Source organism: Oratosquilla oratoria, chromosome 7 (assembly GCF_046742065.1).
Source record: "Oratosquilla oratoria isolate Oo_2021 chromosome 7, ASM4674206v1, whole genome shotgun sequence".
NCBI classification, from domain to species: domain Eukaryota; kingdom Metazoa; phylum Arthropoda; class Malacostraca; order Stomatopoda; family Squillidae; genus Oratosquilla; species Oratosquilla oratoria.
The window spans coordinates 5630452-5644253 of NC_134783.1; the positions used below are offsets into that span (position 1 = coordinate 5630452).

The following is a 13802-nucleotide window of genomic DNA, read 5'->3' on the forward strand; positions in this document are numbered from 1 at the left end:
TGGTAACCGGATCGATGCAGGAGTAGTCTCCAGCTATCCTTCGTATTTTGTTCATTCTTTTATTTATCAAATTTTCCTGTTACACTCTGGTCTCTTGAACAAAAGTAAAATAATACATTATCCCAAGCCTATAATATATGTGCATAAACAAATTCGAATGATTTCATGAATGAACTAAATCTCATCCGGTACTGGAGGAAGAAGTTGTCCCCGTCTGCGCAGACGTAACTCGAGTCGTCGACTGCGAAACTGATCAATGCCCATTCATATCCGCAGGACAACACCGTAGTTGACTGAGAAGGGAGACGTAGAGATGTTTTGAAACTTACTCATAATAACCACGTAACATACTCCCACCCACACTGTAGACCGTGCAAAGACTACAACTGTGTCCCAATTCATAGTCTACAAGAGTCATTTAATATTATACAAATCTTGTGTGGAGCCATGAAAGCGGTGAGGTTTGGTGTAGGTGCCATATGTTTACTGTTCGCGGTGATCCAGGTGTCGTGTCGAAATGTTCCCATTTTCGAGTTTAACGACGATTTCTACTCCGAGGTGAGGAACCTACTCGACAACCACCTGCACAGAGAGGTTGGTTTGCAGTTTTTCCTTTTTGGTGACTCTTATATGACTATAAATTGTCTCAAACCATTCAGAAGTCACATGAGGTGTCAAATTTCCTTAGAGAATATCAATATTTGAGTCACATTAGGTATGAATTGTCCTTGATAATTTCTTACCATGATGAAAGTACTGAGTACATTAATAGAATACCAATAATAGAACTGCTCTGTAACAAACATTGACACGGATTATAATATCACACATAAAGGAATTTGTTAATAGTATTAAAAGAATTATTGAGTATAAAAATATCAACAGTCCAATCCTAATAGACATGATTTCAACGGTATCACTAATGTAGCAAAAAAAAAAAAAAAAAAAGTCACCCAAACAGCAATAGAAAGAAATATTAACACATATCATTAGAATCTTATGAAAAGATATTCATAACGCTCTGGTAATACAATTGATAACATTATCTATGATAATGGCATTGGTTAGCAATAGTGATATCCAATAATATTCCAAGATCTAAACTTCAGGAATAATGATAACAAAGACAACTATTTCACAACACAGGGCAGAAACTTCAAGAATAATGATAACAAAGTCAACTTCAAAGACAAACTTCAGGAATAATGATAACAAAGACAACAATTTCACAACACAGGGGAGAAACTCACGCAAAGTACAACACAGTAGTACATGAAATTGCATAAAAGAGAATGACAAGGACATGGAACAAGTGTTGGCGAAGGATATAAAGGAGCTGTCGATAAATACACAGAAGAAAATTAAACCAACGAAGGACAATTTGAAGGAGGGACATGAGAGTAGGCAAGGGGTATATCAGTAAAAGAACCCTTATGAAAATAGATAAACCAGTAAATAAATACATAATTATTAGAAAAATATGATGGATTGTAATCAAAAGAAAAATTCACAGTTTTGAGCGATCATCTACATAGATCATCAGAACGTCAGTGTTTCTCTAATTTAACGAGAATAGAAGAAATTCAGTAGGAGGGTAAATGAGTGCAAGGAGAGAAATGTAAAACAGCTGAGAGGGGATAAGAATACATACATATGATTATTTAAACCTTACTCCCATTTTGTTGCTGTTTTGGTGAGAAGTGGTCATTATTTTGAGAGGGGAGGAGATACATCCAAAGCTTCCTCTCAATTTTAAGACTAAGAAAATTGCCTCTTGTGATGACACAGGTATTTCTTGCCCTCATGATTACTTGTTTTATACAGTTAATACCCAAATTTTCATCATCAGACTTATTTCATCACACTGTCTTATGACTTATGACAAGTTTAATCATTTCTGTGATCTCTAGGAACGGGTGCAATAGCAGCCACTGAGTCGATGAGTGTGCAAGTAAAAGTTCTATAATAATAAGGATCGCGTATATGCTGAGTTTAATCATCAAATTTCTCTCTCATTCTCTTCCTCTGTCTCTCTCTCTCCATTGTTTCCCTGGAAATAATTTATATTCATTCTCAAGTTGTAGTAATTTACAGTTCCAGTTGTCAAAACTTTAGCTTTGTTTGTGACGACACCTTTCGTTCCAGAACCCAGTCCGGATCGCCCACCCGAGAGAGGTCCGTGGCTGGGGGCCCACGGTGGCCCTCGGGGAAGTGGCAGGAGTCAGCGTTGACCTCGACGACAACCCCGTGATCTTCCATCGTGGAGGTCACATCTGGGACTATGGGTGAGTACAGAGAAACCTCCTCCCCCCCAAAAAAAAATGAACAAGAGTTCTTGTATGTAAAGAATTCATTCACTGTTTATCTCAATATTTTTCGTTTAAGATCGTTCAATGCTACGCATCACTACCAAGGAACTGCTGCTATTGATGTTGACCCCGTGTTAACGCTGGACCAGGATACAGGCGAAGTCATCAAAACCTGGGGAAAAGGACGTTTCTATCTACCCCACGGTATCACAATCGATTCGAATGGGAACATGTGGCTCACCGATGTGGCACTTCATCAAGTATTCAAGGTGAGTATATGACAAATGTGATGGATGATGTAGGGAAAACAGCGTAATGAAACTGATCACTTTTTTCTTATTATATGATATCTTCAGGGATTCTGGATTTTTTTTTTTTTTTTTTATATATATAGACAATCAGACTTTTGTGACACTCGAAAACACAGCTTAAGCTACGGTTACATTGGTCAACGAAATAACTGGATTTCAACAATTTAGTTGGATTACGTCCAAGGTTGGAGTGTAACCAGTCCTTTGACAAGTGTAATCGTAGCTCTAGATAAGACCCGGAAGCATTTCTTTTCTTTCATGTGAGCATCTCCCGCAGACATTTCTAATATATATTTCATGCAGACAACATGAGTCATATTTTTTCTGTAGACGCGCTACAATATAACCGGAAATGTTAACCTGACATGGTATTGTTGCATTTTATTGTATTCCCCATCACAAAAGTACTGTAGTATTTTGCTCGTTATCCTCCCAGTACGAGCCCAATCAAGACGAACCTGCTCTGATTTTGGGCGAAGCTTTCCACCCGGGGAGCGACGACGGTCACTTCTGCAAGCCAACCGGAGTGGCTGTTGCCGAGTCAGGGGAGTTCTTCATCTCCGATGGATACTGCAACGCCAGAATACTTCGTTTTCACCCTGACGGAACACTGCAGGCTCAGTTCGGAAGAATGGGTGAGTATTTCCAATGAAAAGCTATGTAAATTGATGGGTAACCCCTTCTGTAACATCAGTGGTTCTCAAACTCTTTTTCATTGCGCCCCTTGGTCATGACTACAAGTCTTGAATACCCTATGATCAAAATTTCCCAAATGGCACTCTTTCAAGAAAAAATTATATATATATATATATATATATATATATATATATATGTATATATATATATACATGTATGTATGTATGTATGTATGTATGTATGTATGTATGTATGTATGTATGTATGTATGTATGTATGTATGTATGTATGTATGTATGTATGTATGTATGTATGTATGTATGTATGTATGTATGTATGTACGTGTACGTATGTACGTATGTATGTATGTATGTATGTATGTATGTATGTATGTATGTATGTATGTATGTATGTATGTATGTATGCATGTATGTATGTATGTATGTATGTATGTATGTATGTATGTATGTATGTATGTATGTATGTATGTATGTGTGTATGTATGTATGCATGTATGTATGTATGTATGTATGTATGTATGTATGTATGTATGTATGTATGTATGTATGTATGTATGTATGTATGTATGTATGTATGTACGTATGTATGTATGTACGTATGCATGTATGTATGTATGCATGTATATATGTATGTATGTATGTATGTATGTACGTATGTATGTATGTATGTATGTATGTATGTATGTATGTATGTATGTATGTATGTATGCATGTATATATGTATGTATGTATGTATGTATGTATGTATGTATGCATGCATGCATGCATGCATGCATGCATGTATGTATGTATGTATGTATGTATGTATGTATGTATGTATGTATGTATGTATGTATGTATGTATGTATGTATGTATGTATGTATGTATGTATGTATGTATGTATGTATCTATCTATCTATCTATCTATCCGTGACCGGACTTTTGGCCGAAGGACATTTGGCCGACGTACATATGGCCGACGGACATTTGGCCTAATGGACATTTGGCTTAGTGGACATTTGGCCTAATGGATATTTGGCCGAATGTACATTTAACTAAGGGACGTTTGGCTTATTGGACATTTTGACTAATGGAAATTTGACTTAGTGGACTCACTCTTACTGTCTCTCTCACTCTCATATTTGTCTGTCTGTCTGTGTTTAACACAAAGAATTTTTTATCTGAAAATTAGCCAGTTTACGAATAAGATATTTAAAATACTGAATTGTATGTATTTATAGTAACTGCCATTCTGAACTCACCAAACTTAAACAACACAACTAGCTCAGTCCTTCACCTTATTGGTTAAACATGCAGTTCACTCGCTCATGTTTATATGAGCGAGTGAACTATGACATTTGGCCTAATGGACATTTAACTAAGGGACATTTGGCTTATTGGACATTTTGACTAATGGAAATTTGACTTAGTGGACTCACTCTTACTGTCTCTCTCTCTCACTCTCATATTTGTCTGTCTGTCTGTGTTTAACACAAAGAATTTTTTATCTGAAAATTAGCCAGTTTACGAATAAGATATTTAAAATACTGAATTGTATGTATTTATTGTAACTGCCATTCTGAATTCACCAAACTTAAACAACACTACTAGCTCAGTCCTTCACCTTATTGGTTAAACATGCAGTTCACTCGCTCATGTTTATATGAGCGAGTGAACTATGAATTCCTTCAGTTTGAATTTTACGTCTGTTCTGGACATTAAGCTCTGCTGTACCCTTTTTGAAGTTTGTAAATTTATCATTTCCATTTTTATTGTGTTAGTTTCAAATATTTTTATTAGTTTTTTTACTTTTCCACTTTTTACTATATCACTGTGACTTTTTCTTTTTTTGTAAACTTTAGCTATTTTTATCAGATGTTAATCACAAGTTTACTTGTTTTACATTTCATGTATAGTTTTAATATTTTCATTTTACCGTGTTCAATTTTTCAAATCAATTTTTTTAATCAAATGCGTTTTTACAATATACTTTAAAGTATTGGCTGTTACTATAATTTTTCGGCCAAACGTCCCTTAGCTAAATGTACATTCGGCCAAATTTCCATTAGGCCTAATGTCCACTAAGCCAAATGTCCATTAGGCCAAATGTCCGTCGGCCATATGTCTTTCGGCCAAAAGTCTGGGTACCCTATCTATCTATCTATCTATCTATCTATCTATCTATCTATCTATTTATCCCCTTTTATGGTTGCTTCTCGAAAAGAGGGGAGTCCCTCCCAATTTTCTCTCTGTGCTCAAAGGCCTGCATGAAGGGATGCAAGCACGGGTTCATGTATGCGGCGCACTCTCAGAACCGTTTGAAGTAAAGGTCGGTGTTAAGCAGGGCTGTGTCCTTGCACCCACCCTTTTTTAACATCTTTTTATTTGCCCTAATAAACCTCACTCATGCCGCCCTGGGAAAAGATGCTGGCATAAGCGTTCAACACCGGCTAGATGGCAGCCTGTTTAACACCCGACGTCTGCACGCCAGAACTAAAGTTTCTTCCACGCAGGTAATAGAACTGCAATATGCTGATGACTGTGCCATTGTTGCGCATGACGCCGAAGATCTGCAGAATATCCTTGATGTCTTTTCCTCCACTTATGCTGCCATGGGTCTCAGAGTCAATACCTTAAAGACAGAAATACTTGTTCAAACTATACATCCACCTGAAACACCTCACCTTTTTCTCGTCAATGGAGAACCCGTTAAAACAATAGAACATTTCACATACCTTGGCAGCGCCGTCCACTCAGACTGCTCGGTGGACCTGGATATCCAAAGAAGAATCAATCTTGCCTCCACTGCCTTTGGCCGCCTCAGAGACATAGTCTTCTCAAATAACAACCTCAGAATAGACACCAAGGCAGCAGTATATAAAGCCGTATATATATCCACCCTGCTCTACGGCTCAGAAACTTGGACTGCGTATAGACGCCAGATCCGCACCCTGGAGAATTTTCACACCAGATATCTCCAGCGGATACTAGGTATATCATAGATGGATAGGATGACATACGATGAGTTATACCACCGAACTCAACTCTGCAGCATTGAAACCCTCGTGGCGCAACGCCATCTCCGCTGGTTGGGGCATACTATCAGAATGCCCGAACATCGGCTTCCAAGACAAATGTTGTATGGTCAGCTATCCTCAGGAAGTAGAAGCGTGGGAGGCACCGAGAAGCGATACAAAGATCACTGTAAAGACCTACTCAAAAAACGCAATATAAATCCAAACGAGCTCGAGACACTAGCAGTAGACAGACAGACTTAGAGGACAGTATGTACGTGCGGAACTAACAGACTTGCAATCGAAACTTCACGAAAGAGAGCCGGAAACCGCTCCAAACATCACCAACGTATGGCTGGAGCACAAGCTACTCCTCGCGAAGAACACCTTTGCCACAAATGCGATAAGATTTACAGCTCCCCCATTGGACTCAACAGCCACCTACGATGGCATGAACGACACAATCGTTAAAATTCATCATCTTTACAAACTCATCATCTTCACAAACGGATGCAGAACAGCGTCGTCATCGGCAACGATGGGCCGCCATGACTGACTGACCGACTGATCTATCTATCTATCTATCTATAAATACTAGGTAATTTTTGACCTACAGAAAAATCATTGAATTGGAATTGTTAGACCCGTTTATGGAAACAGTTTTTAAACATCCATCCATTGTTTACGAAATTAAAAACTCGTGCGCAGTTCCCCGGTAGACCCGCGTACCACAGTTTGAGAACCATGGCTTAGAGGAAAGGCTGGTTTTATCATTCTCTCTGGTAGGATTAAAAACGTTGACATGATGGCATATCTTCAGGTTGTGTTATGCCATCATAAAATCATTACAGTCTTCTATGGACCATAGACGTAACACGCTGTCAGCTAATTCATTCAACTTGGAAACATCTTCCAAAGGCTCTCATCTGGTAAACAATCATATTCTTTATATTCATAATCTCCTTACTGATCCTAATGACTCTTGGTAAGAGATATGTTTTAGTAGAACAAATACTACTTCAATAACTTACTAAGTAGTTATGTAAATCCTTAAAACATGTCAATTGGGGAAACTTCACCATCGGGTAAACAATTGGTATTACCTAGGAAAACATTTCAGAATGCATCCGGTGATTTCATTGACCGAACAAAGGGTGTTAAGGTTTCTGGCAAAAATTCAGTCACAAAAATTCCTTATATTCGAAGGACTAAGTTCTATATGATTGTACAATACAAAATAGATAGACATTCTATAACATAGATATAAGATTAAATGTTGTAGTAATATATATTTATATATATTTCAATTGCTTCACAAGGATATCATTTCAACTAAAAATTAATTGATCATGTTTAAGTATTCACAATTTTCGCCAAAGAAATTGTGAAACATTTCCAACTTCAATTACTTCTTTATGCTTTCCTTCTTTAAATTCTGTGCCCATGTTTGCCTGTGTATATATGCCTCTATCTCTTTCCGTACATCATATCCATCTTTACATCAGACCCATATTGGTTGTTTTTGTTTAATCGGTAATTATATATATATTTCTTTCGCAGACACCGAAGTGACTTCACCTCACAGCCTCTACGTGCCTCATGGCCTCACCCTCGACCAGAGCCGCGACGCCCTTTGTGTCGCAGATCGAGAGCACCGCCGAGTCCTCTGTGTCACCGCAGGACTCGTGAATCCAGCCGAGTTCGGTCAGAACCCTCTCGTTCTTCAAGAAGACAACTACAAGAGAATTTACGATGTTGCCGCCCTCCGTTAGTATCATCTACTATAATTTGCCCTGTTTCATTGTAGCAAGGTGATGAAATTTAGATCATTCATGCAGCTATGACACACACATACATACAGTATACATGTATATATATACATATATATATAAGTATATGTATGTATATATATATATATACATATATATGTATATATATATACATATATGTATATGTATATATTCCTGTTAAATTTCACATTTCTCTAACTCTCTGTATATCCTTTTTTCTTCACAATTCAAAATCTGCAGGAAATAGTGAAAGGCTTCAGAATGTTGATTCAATTTACCGACAGCTGTTTCAACCATTACAAATAGTCATCTTCAGGGTAATACACTACATCAAGACAAACATGGGTATATAAGGCCGAGTAAAAACGGCAGGGAGAGGTCACTTGTAATGTGGTAATCTGTCTACTCTACTAAGATGGATAGAGTAACCAGGCCAACTTCCCGATGTGGGATTCCGTCCAGGTAGTCTAGACACAATCCCAATGTGGGGTTTTGTCCCGGCGTAGTATATAAAATCAAATGTTCTGAAGAGGCATGCAAGCCCTTCGATGTTAGCTACGTCGGCCATACCCTCACGACCTTAAGAGGACGACTGCAAGCTCACCGTAACAACGGAGCCATCCACCAACATTTTGTTGATACCCACGATAAAAAGCCACCCCTAGTAGATGTCATAAGAGATACAACGATCATCCACCATGATAACAATTATGGAAGTTTAGTAGTAGCTGAGGCAGTGAGCATCGCTTTACCAAAGTCTATTTTAAATGTACAGATATCATCTGATTATGTCCTCCCCTCCAATAGAAAATACAGACCGCCACCACGAGACAAAAACCCTCATGGGGATTGTGTCTAGACTACCGAGACGGAATCCCACATCGGGAAGTTGGCCTGGTTACTCTTTCCGTCTTAGTAGAGTAGACAGATTCCCACATAAAAGTGACCTCTCCCTGCCGTTTTTACTCGGCCTTATATACCCATGTTTTATTTGATGTAGTGTATTACCCTGAAGATGACCATTTGTAATGATTGAAACAGCTGTCGGTAAAATGAATCAACATTCTGAAGCCTTTCACTATTTCCTGCAGATTTTGAATTATGAAGAAAAAAGTATATACAGAGAGTTAGAGAAATGTTCTCTTAAAATCATTGACACCACTTGTGCTTTGGCATTTAACAGGAATTGTTTACGAGAAAGACTTTGCCCAAAAAAATTATATATATATATATATATATATATATATATATATATATATATATATATATATATATAATCAGACTAAATGACAAAGATACAGAGTTGGGTTTAAATGTAAGTATCAGTTAGCAACCATAGGGGGGAAAGGGGAGACAATACAATGGTTGCTACCTGATACTTACATTTAAACACAACTCTGTATTTCTGTCATTTAGTCTGAAGATGTAATATACGAAAGTACTTACTGTCTACAAGTTTTCTTCTCCTGTGTTTATTTTGCATTTTTGTATGACGGTGGTGTGATTGCTTGTATGTATATATTTATATATATATATGTATATATGTATATATATATATATATATATATATATATACATGCATATATATGTGTGTGCACGTGTGTGTGATTCACCATGACTTTTGGATCACGTGTTGGACTCGTGATCAACAGCTATTTCCCTCCCGGAAGAGGGCTCAGAGCTCGTATATGACCGATCTATGGGTAATACTGTGACCTTATGCGCACACACACATACAGTTAAAAACAACAGCAAAAGAAATATTCAATAACTTTTTCCGTGAGCTTTCAAGCTTGCGAAAAGTAGATTTCTGGTAGCGGGAGAGGGAGTAAATCAAATTTCCAAAACCCATAAAAAAACACAAAAGGTATAATGAACACAAAAATACGGCACACAGCAAACAAAATACAAGAAAATAATACAAGAAAATACAGCGCACAAAACAAAAAGTTAATCAACAATTCTTTTGGTGTCGTTTTTAACAGAATATATGTATGTGTGTGTGTGTGTGTGTGTGTGTGTGTGTGTGTGTGTGTGTGTGTGTGTGTGTGTGTGTGTGTGTGTGTGTGTGTGTGTGTGTGTGTGTGTGTGTGTGTGTGTGTGTGTGTGTGTGTGTGTGTGTGTGTGTGTGTGTGTGTGTGTGTGTGTGTGTGTGTGTGTGTGTGTGTGTGTGTGTGTGTGTATTCACCTAGTTGTATTTACCTAGTTGTATTTTGCGGGAGGAGCGCTATACTCGTAGTGAACCGCAGTTGTATCTTTCCGCATCCAGTTTTTTATTAAAATTATGTATAGTTTTAGCACTCACTCTTTCCTCTTTCAGTTTGTTCCATATATCTATTACTCTGTGTGGAAAGCTGTTTTTTCAGATCTTTTCTGTAACTGTCTTTCTTAAGTTTCTCCTCGTGTCCCCTTGTATTTCTTCTGTCCCATTTTAGTAGGTCATCCCTATCAAGAATATCCATCCCTTTCATAATTCTGTAGATGATTATTAAATTACCTCTTTCTCTTCTTTATTCTAGGGTTGATAAGTTTAGTTTGTCCAATATTTGTTCGTATATCAAATTGCAAAGTGTTGGTGCCATCTTTGTCATTGCTCTTTGAATTCTTTCCGGTTTCTTTATTATCTTTTTCTTTTTTTCTTTTTTGTACTAGGCGTCCATAGAGACGCTGCGTATTCCAATTTTGGTCTTACCAGTGTAACTAGTATCTTCTTTACCATTTCCTCATCCATGTAGTCAAAGGCCACTTTCATTGATCTTATTAAGGTATAAGTTTCTCCAACTATTTTGTTGACATGTTTGTCTGGTGTCATGTCTTTTGAGATAATTACTCCTAGGTCCCTTTCTGAGTTTAGTTTTATAACTTCCTTTGTACAAATTTTATATTGACCGGAGATTCTATTTTTGCTTTTTCCAAATTCTATTATACTACATTTTTTAATGTTGAAATTCACTTCATTCTTTTCCTTCATTTCCAGACTTTGTCCAGGTCTTCTTGAAAAGATTTGCAACCTTCATCTGTATTTAATCTCTTCAATAGTTTCGCATTATCTGCAAAGAAGTTCATATAACATTACATGCCTTCATCCATGTAATTTATATAAACAGCAAACATTATCGGAGCCAATACAGAGCCTTAGGGGACTCCGCTTATCATAACTACCCAATTTTAGTTTTTTTCTCTAAGTATCACCCTCATTTTTCTTCCGTTCAAGAAATCTTTCACCCATTCCAATAGATTTCCTTGTATTCCACCTGTTGTTTGATTTTTTTCTTAGTAGCTTTTTGTGTGGTGTTTTGTCAAAAGCCTTTTGTAAGTCCAAGAAGGCAACGTCTGCCCAACCATCTCTTTCTTGTACTATTTCTATTAATCTTGAGTAAAAGCATATTAAGTTTGTAGGACATGATCTTCCACTTCTGAATCCAAATTGTTTGGGGTTTAGTATGTTGTTCTCTTCCAAGTATTTAATTCATTTATTTTTAATGACTCTTTCGCATATTTTTGTAATTGTGCTTGTAAGGGGTACCAGTCTATAGTTTGTGGGATTTTCTTTATCTCCTCTTTTGTATATTGGTACAATATTTGCATTTTTCCAATCTTGTGGTACTTTTTCTTTGAGTGAGAAGTCAATTATCTTGTGTATTCTATTTGTAAGTTCATCTATACATTCTTTCAATATCCAGTTCGCTATTCCATCGGGCCCATATGACTTTCTGACGTCAAGGTTCTTTATTTGGTCCCTTATTTCTTTCTGTGTCACCGTTATTTCTTTCATTTTGGGGGATCCTTCTTGCTGCCCTTCATCCCACATTTGTGAGCTTTCGATTGTAAATACAGACCTAAAGTGTCTGTCATTACTTCAGCCATTTCTACATCTTCTATATATTCTTTGTTTCCTTCACGCAGTTTCACTATTTCATGTTTGTCTTTTAGTTTGTCGTTTACATATCTGTAAAATAGTTTAGGTTGGTCTTTGCATTTATCTACCATATCCTTTTCATGTTTTGTTTTTCTTTCTACGTATATCTACATATTCACTTCTCAGTTTGATGTCTGTTTGCCATTTAGTAACTTTTTTGTCTTTTTTTTCATTTTTTTCCGGGCTTTGTTTCTTCTATCTTTAGCATCACTACTCTTTTTGTTATACCAACACTTTGTGTAAACACTTTTTTTGTTTCTGCGTAGGTACATGTTTATCTGTTCCCTTCTTGTATTTTTCTTTAAAAATGTTCCATTTCTCTTCCATCTTTGTTTCATCATTTGAAAAAAAATTCCAGCTAGCGCTTTGAAAAAAAGTTCTAAGTTTTCCAGTCAGTTTTGCTGTACATTAATCTTCCTTCTCTGTGTTTCTCATTTCTTCTCACATCATTTTGTTCCTTAAGCTCCAACTCTATTAGTATGTGGTCACTCTTCCCAATTTGTGTCTTGTAGTTCATTTCGTCCACAATTTCAGGCTCAGAAGTGAATATCAAGTCTAGTCTCGATGGTTCTTCATTGTGTCTATATCTAGTGCTTTCTTTGACCCATTGAGTCAATATATGATAAATCGTCAGATCCAGTAGGATGTTACCCCAGAGTTCCTCCCAATTTATTTCCTTTACGTTAAAGTCGCCCATAATTACTATGTTTTCACCATATTTCAGCGTCTCAGTTAATTAATTCTTTGCATCTTCCAGTAATTTTGAGTGTTCACTGTCAGACCAAGCCCTTAGTTTTTGGAGGCACATATACAACTATAAACATTTTGCTTCTCATACTGCTATTTTCGCCTTTATTGTGATCAATTCCACGTTTTCTTTACCTTCTGCTGTCTTTATCACATTTATGCCCTTTTTAGTCAATAGCATGACTCCTCCCCCCTGTTTATCCATTCTATTTTTCGACCAATGGTTGTATAAACCTTGTTCTACCATAGTTGATTGTATAGGATCTTTCAGTTTTGTCTTCACAATTCCCATTATATCTGGTTTCTCTATTGACAAATAGTTGTTTAATTAATTTATTCCAAAAATCATACAGTCTATGTTTGTGTATGCAACTTTTAGATTTTTATTTTCTTCTCTTTTATGGTTTATGTTTCCATTGTCTCAGTCTCAGATCCAGTGCTTTCCAAAATAAAAGAAATAAGAAAAAATAAATAAATAAGTAAATAAATAAATAAATAAAATAAAAATAAAAAATCAGTCTCCGATCTTATCTTGTTTTTTTTTTCTTAGCTTCATTTCTCAGTACCCTATCTTTCTCTATTTCTTCTTCGTTCATTTCCTTTTTTTATCCACACATTTTTGTAATTTTTACTGTTTGCTAATTTTGCCGCTTTTGGTAGTATCTCTTCAGCTATCATTTGAGTCCTTAGTTTGGTTTTCATTGGCCTTTAGTTTTTTTCTTTTAAGTATGTACCCATTCTATGCACATCGTCGATCTCCTTCTTCAAATCCTGACCCTCGTCCTCGATCGCTTTCAGTATCTCCTTTGCAATTTCTTTCTCTTCTTTTTCTCTTTGGTATTTGTGTACATTGTGTTTTTCTTTGATACCGTGAACCACAATGCATTTCTTTTTATCCACTGTGTCTCTCACCCAGTTTTCCTTTTCTTTGATTACCTTAATCACTGTTTCCTTTGCATTTTCTTCTACCTGCTGCTGTACTATTTCTTTGAATGAGAGTTTTTGACTTTCACGTTTCTGTTTCCACTTATTTTTTTATTTCATTAAGATCGGTCTCTTTGATTGATTCTTCCATC

General features: G+C 36.5%; 1 protein-coding gene across 2 annotated transcripts in view; it reads left to right on the forward strand.

Annotated features, from left to right (window-relative positions):
• Positions 1-238: 238 nt before the first annotated feature.
• The window catches only part of LOC143026973 (peptidyl-alpha-hydroxyglycine alpha-amidating lyase 2-like), a 20557-nt gene continuing 6993 nt past the window's right edge, over positions 239-13802 (forward strand). Inside the window, exons 1-5 of one of the 2 annotated variants that reach the window (XM_076187770.1) lie at positions 239-558; positions 2146-2285; positions 2386-2578; positions 3057-3255; positions 7831-8037. In XM_076187770.1, coding sequence (XP_076043885.1) covers positions 448-558; positions 2146-2285; positions 2386-2578; positions 3057-3255; positions 7831-8037 — 850 coding nt within the window. In that variant the 5' untranslated portion in view covers positions 239-447. Of the gene's footprint in view, positions 595-2145; positions 2286-2385; positions 2579-3056; positions 3256-7830; positions 8038-13802 lie in introns of both variants that reach the window. The other variant, XM_076187769.1, reaches the window with a different exon arrangement.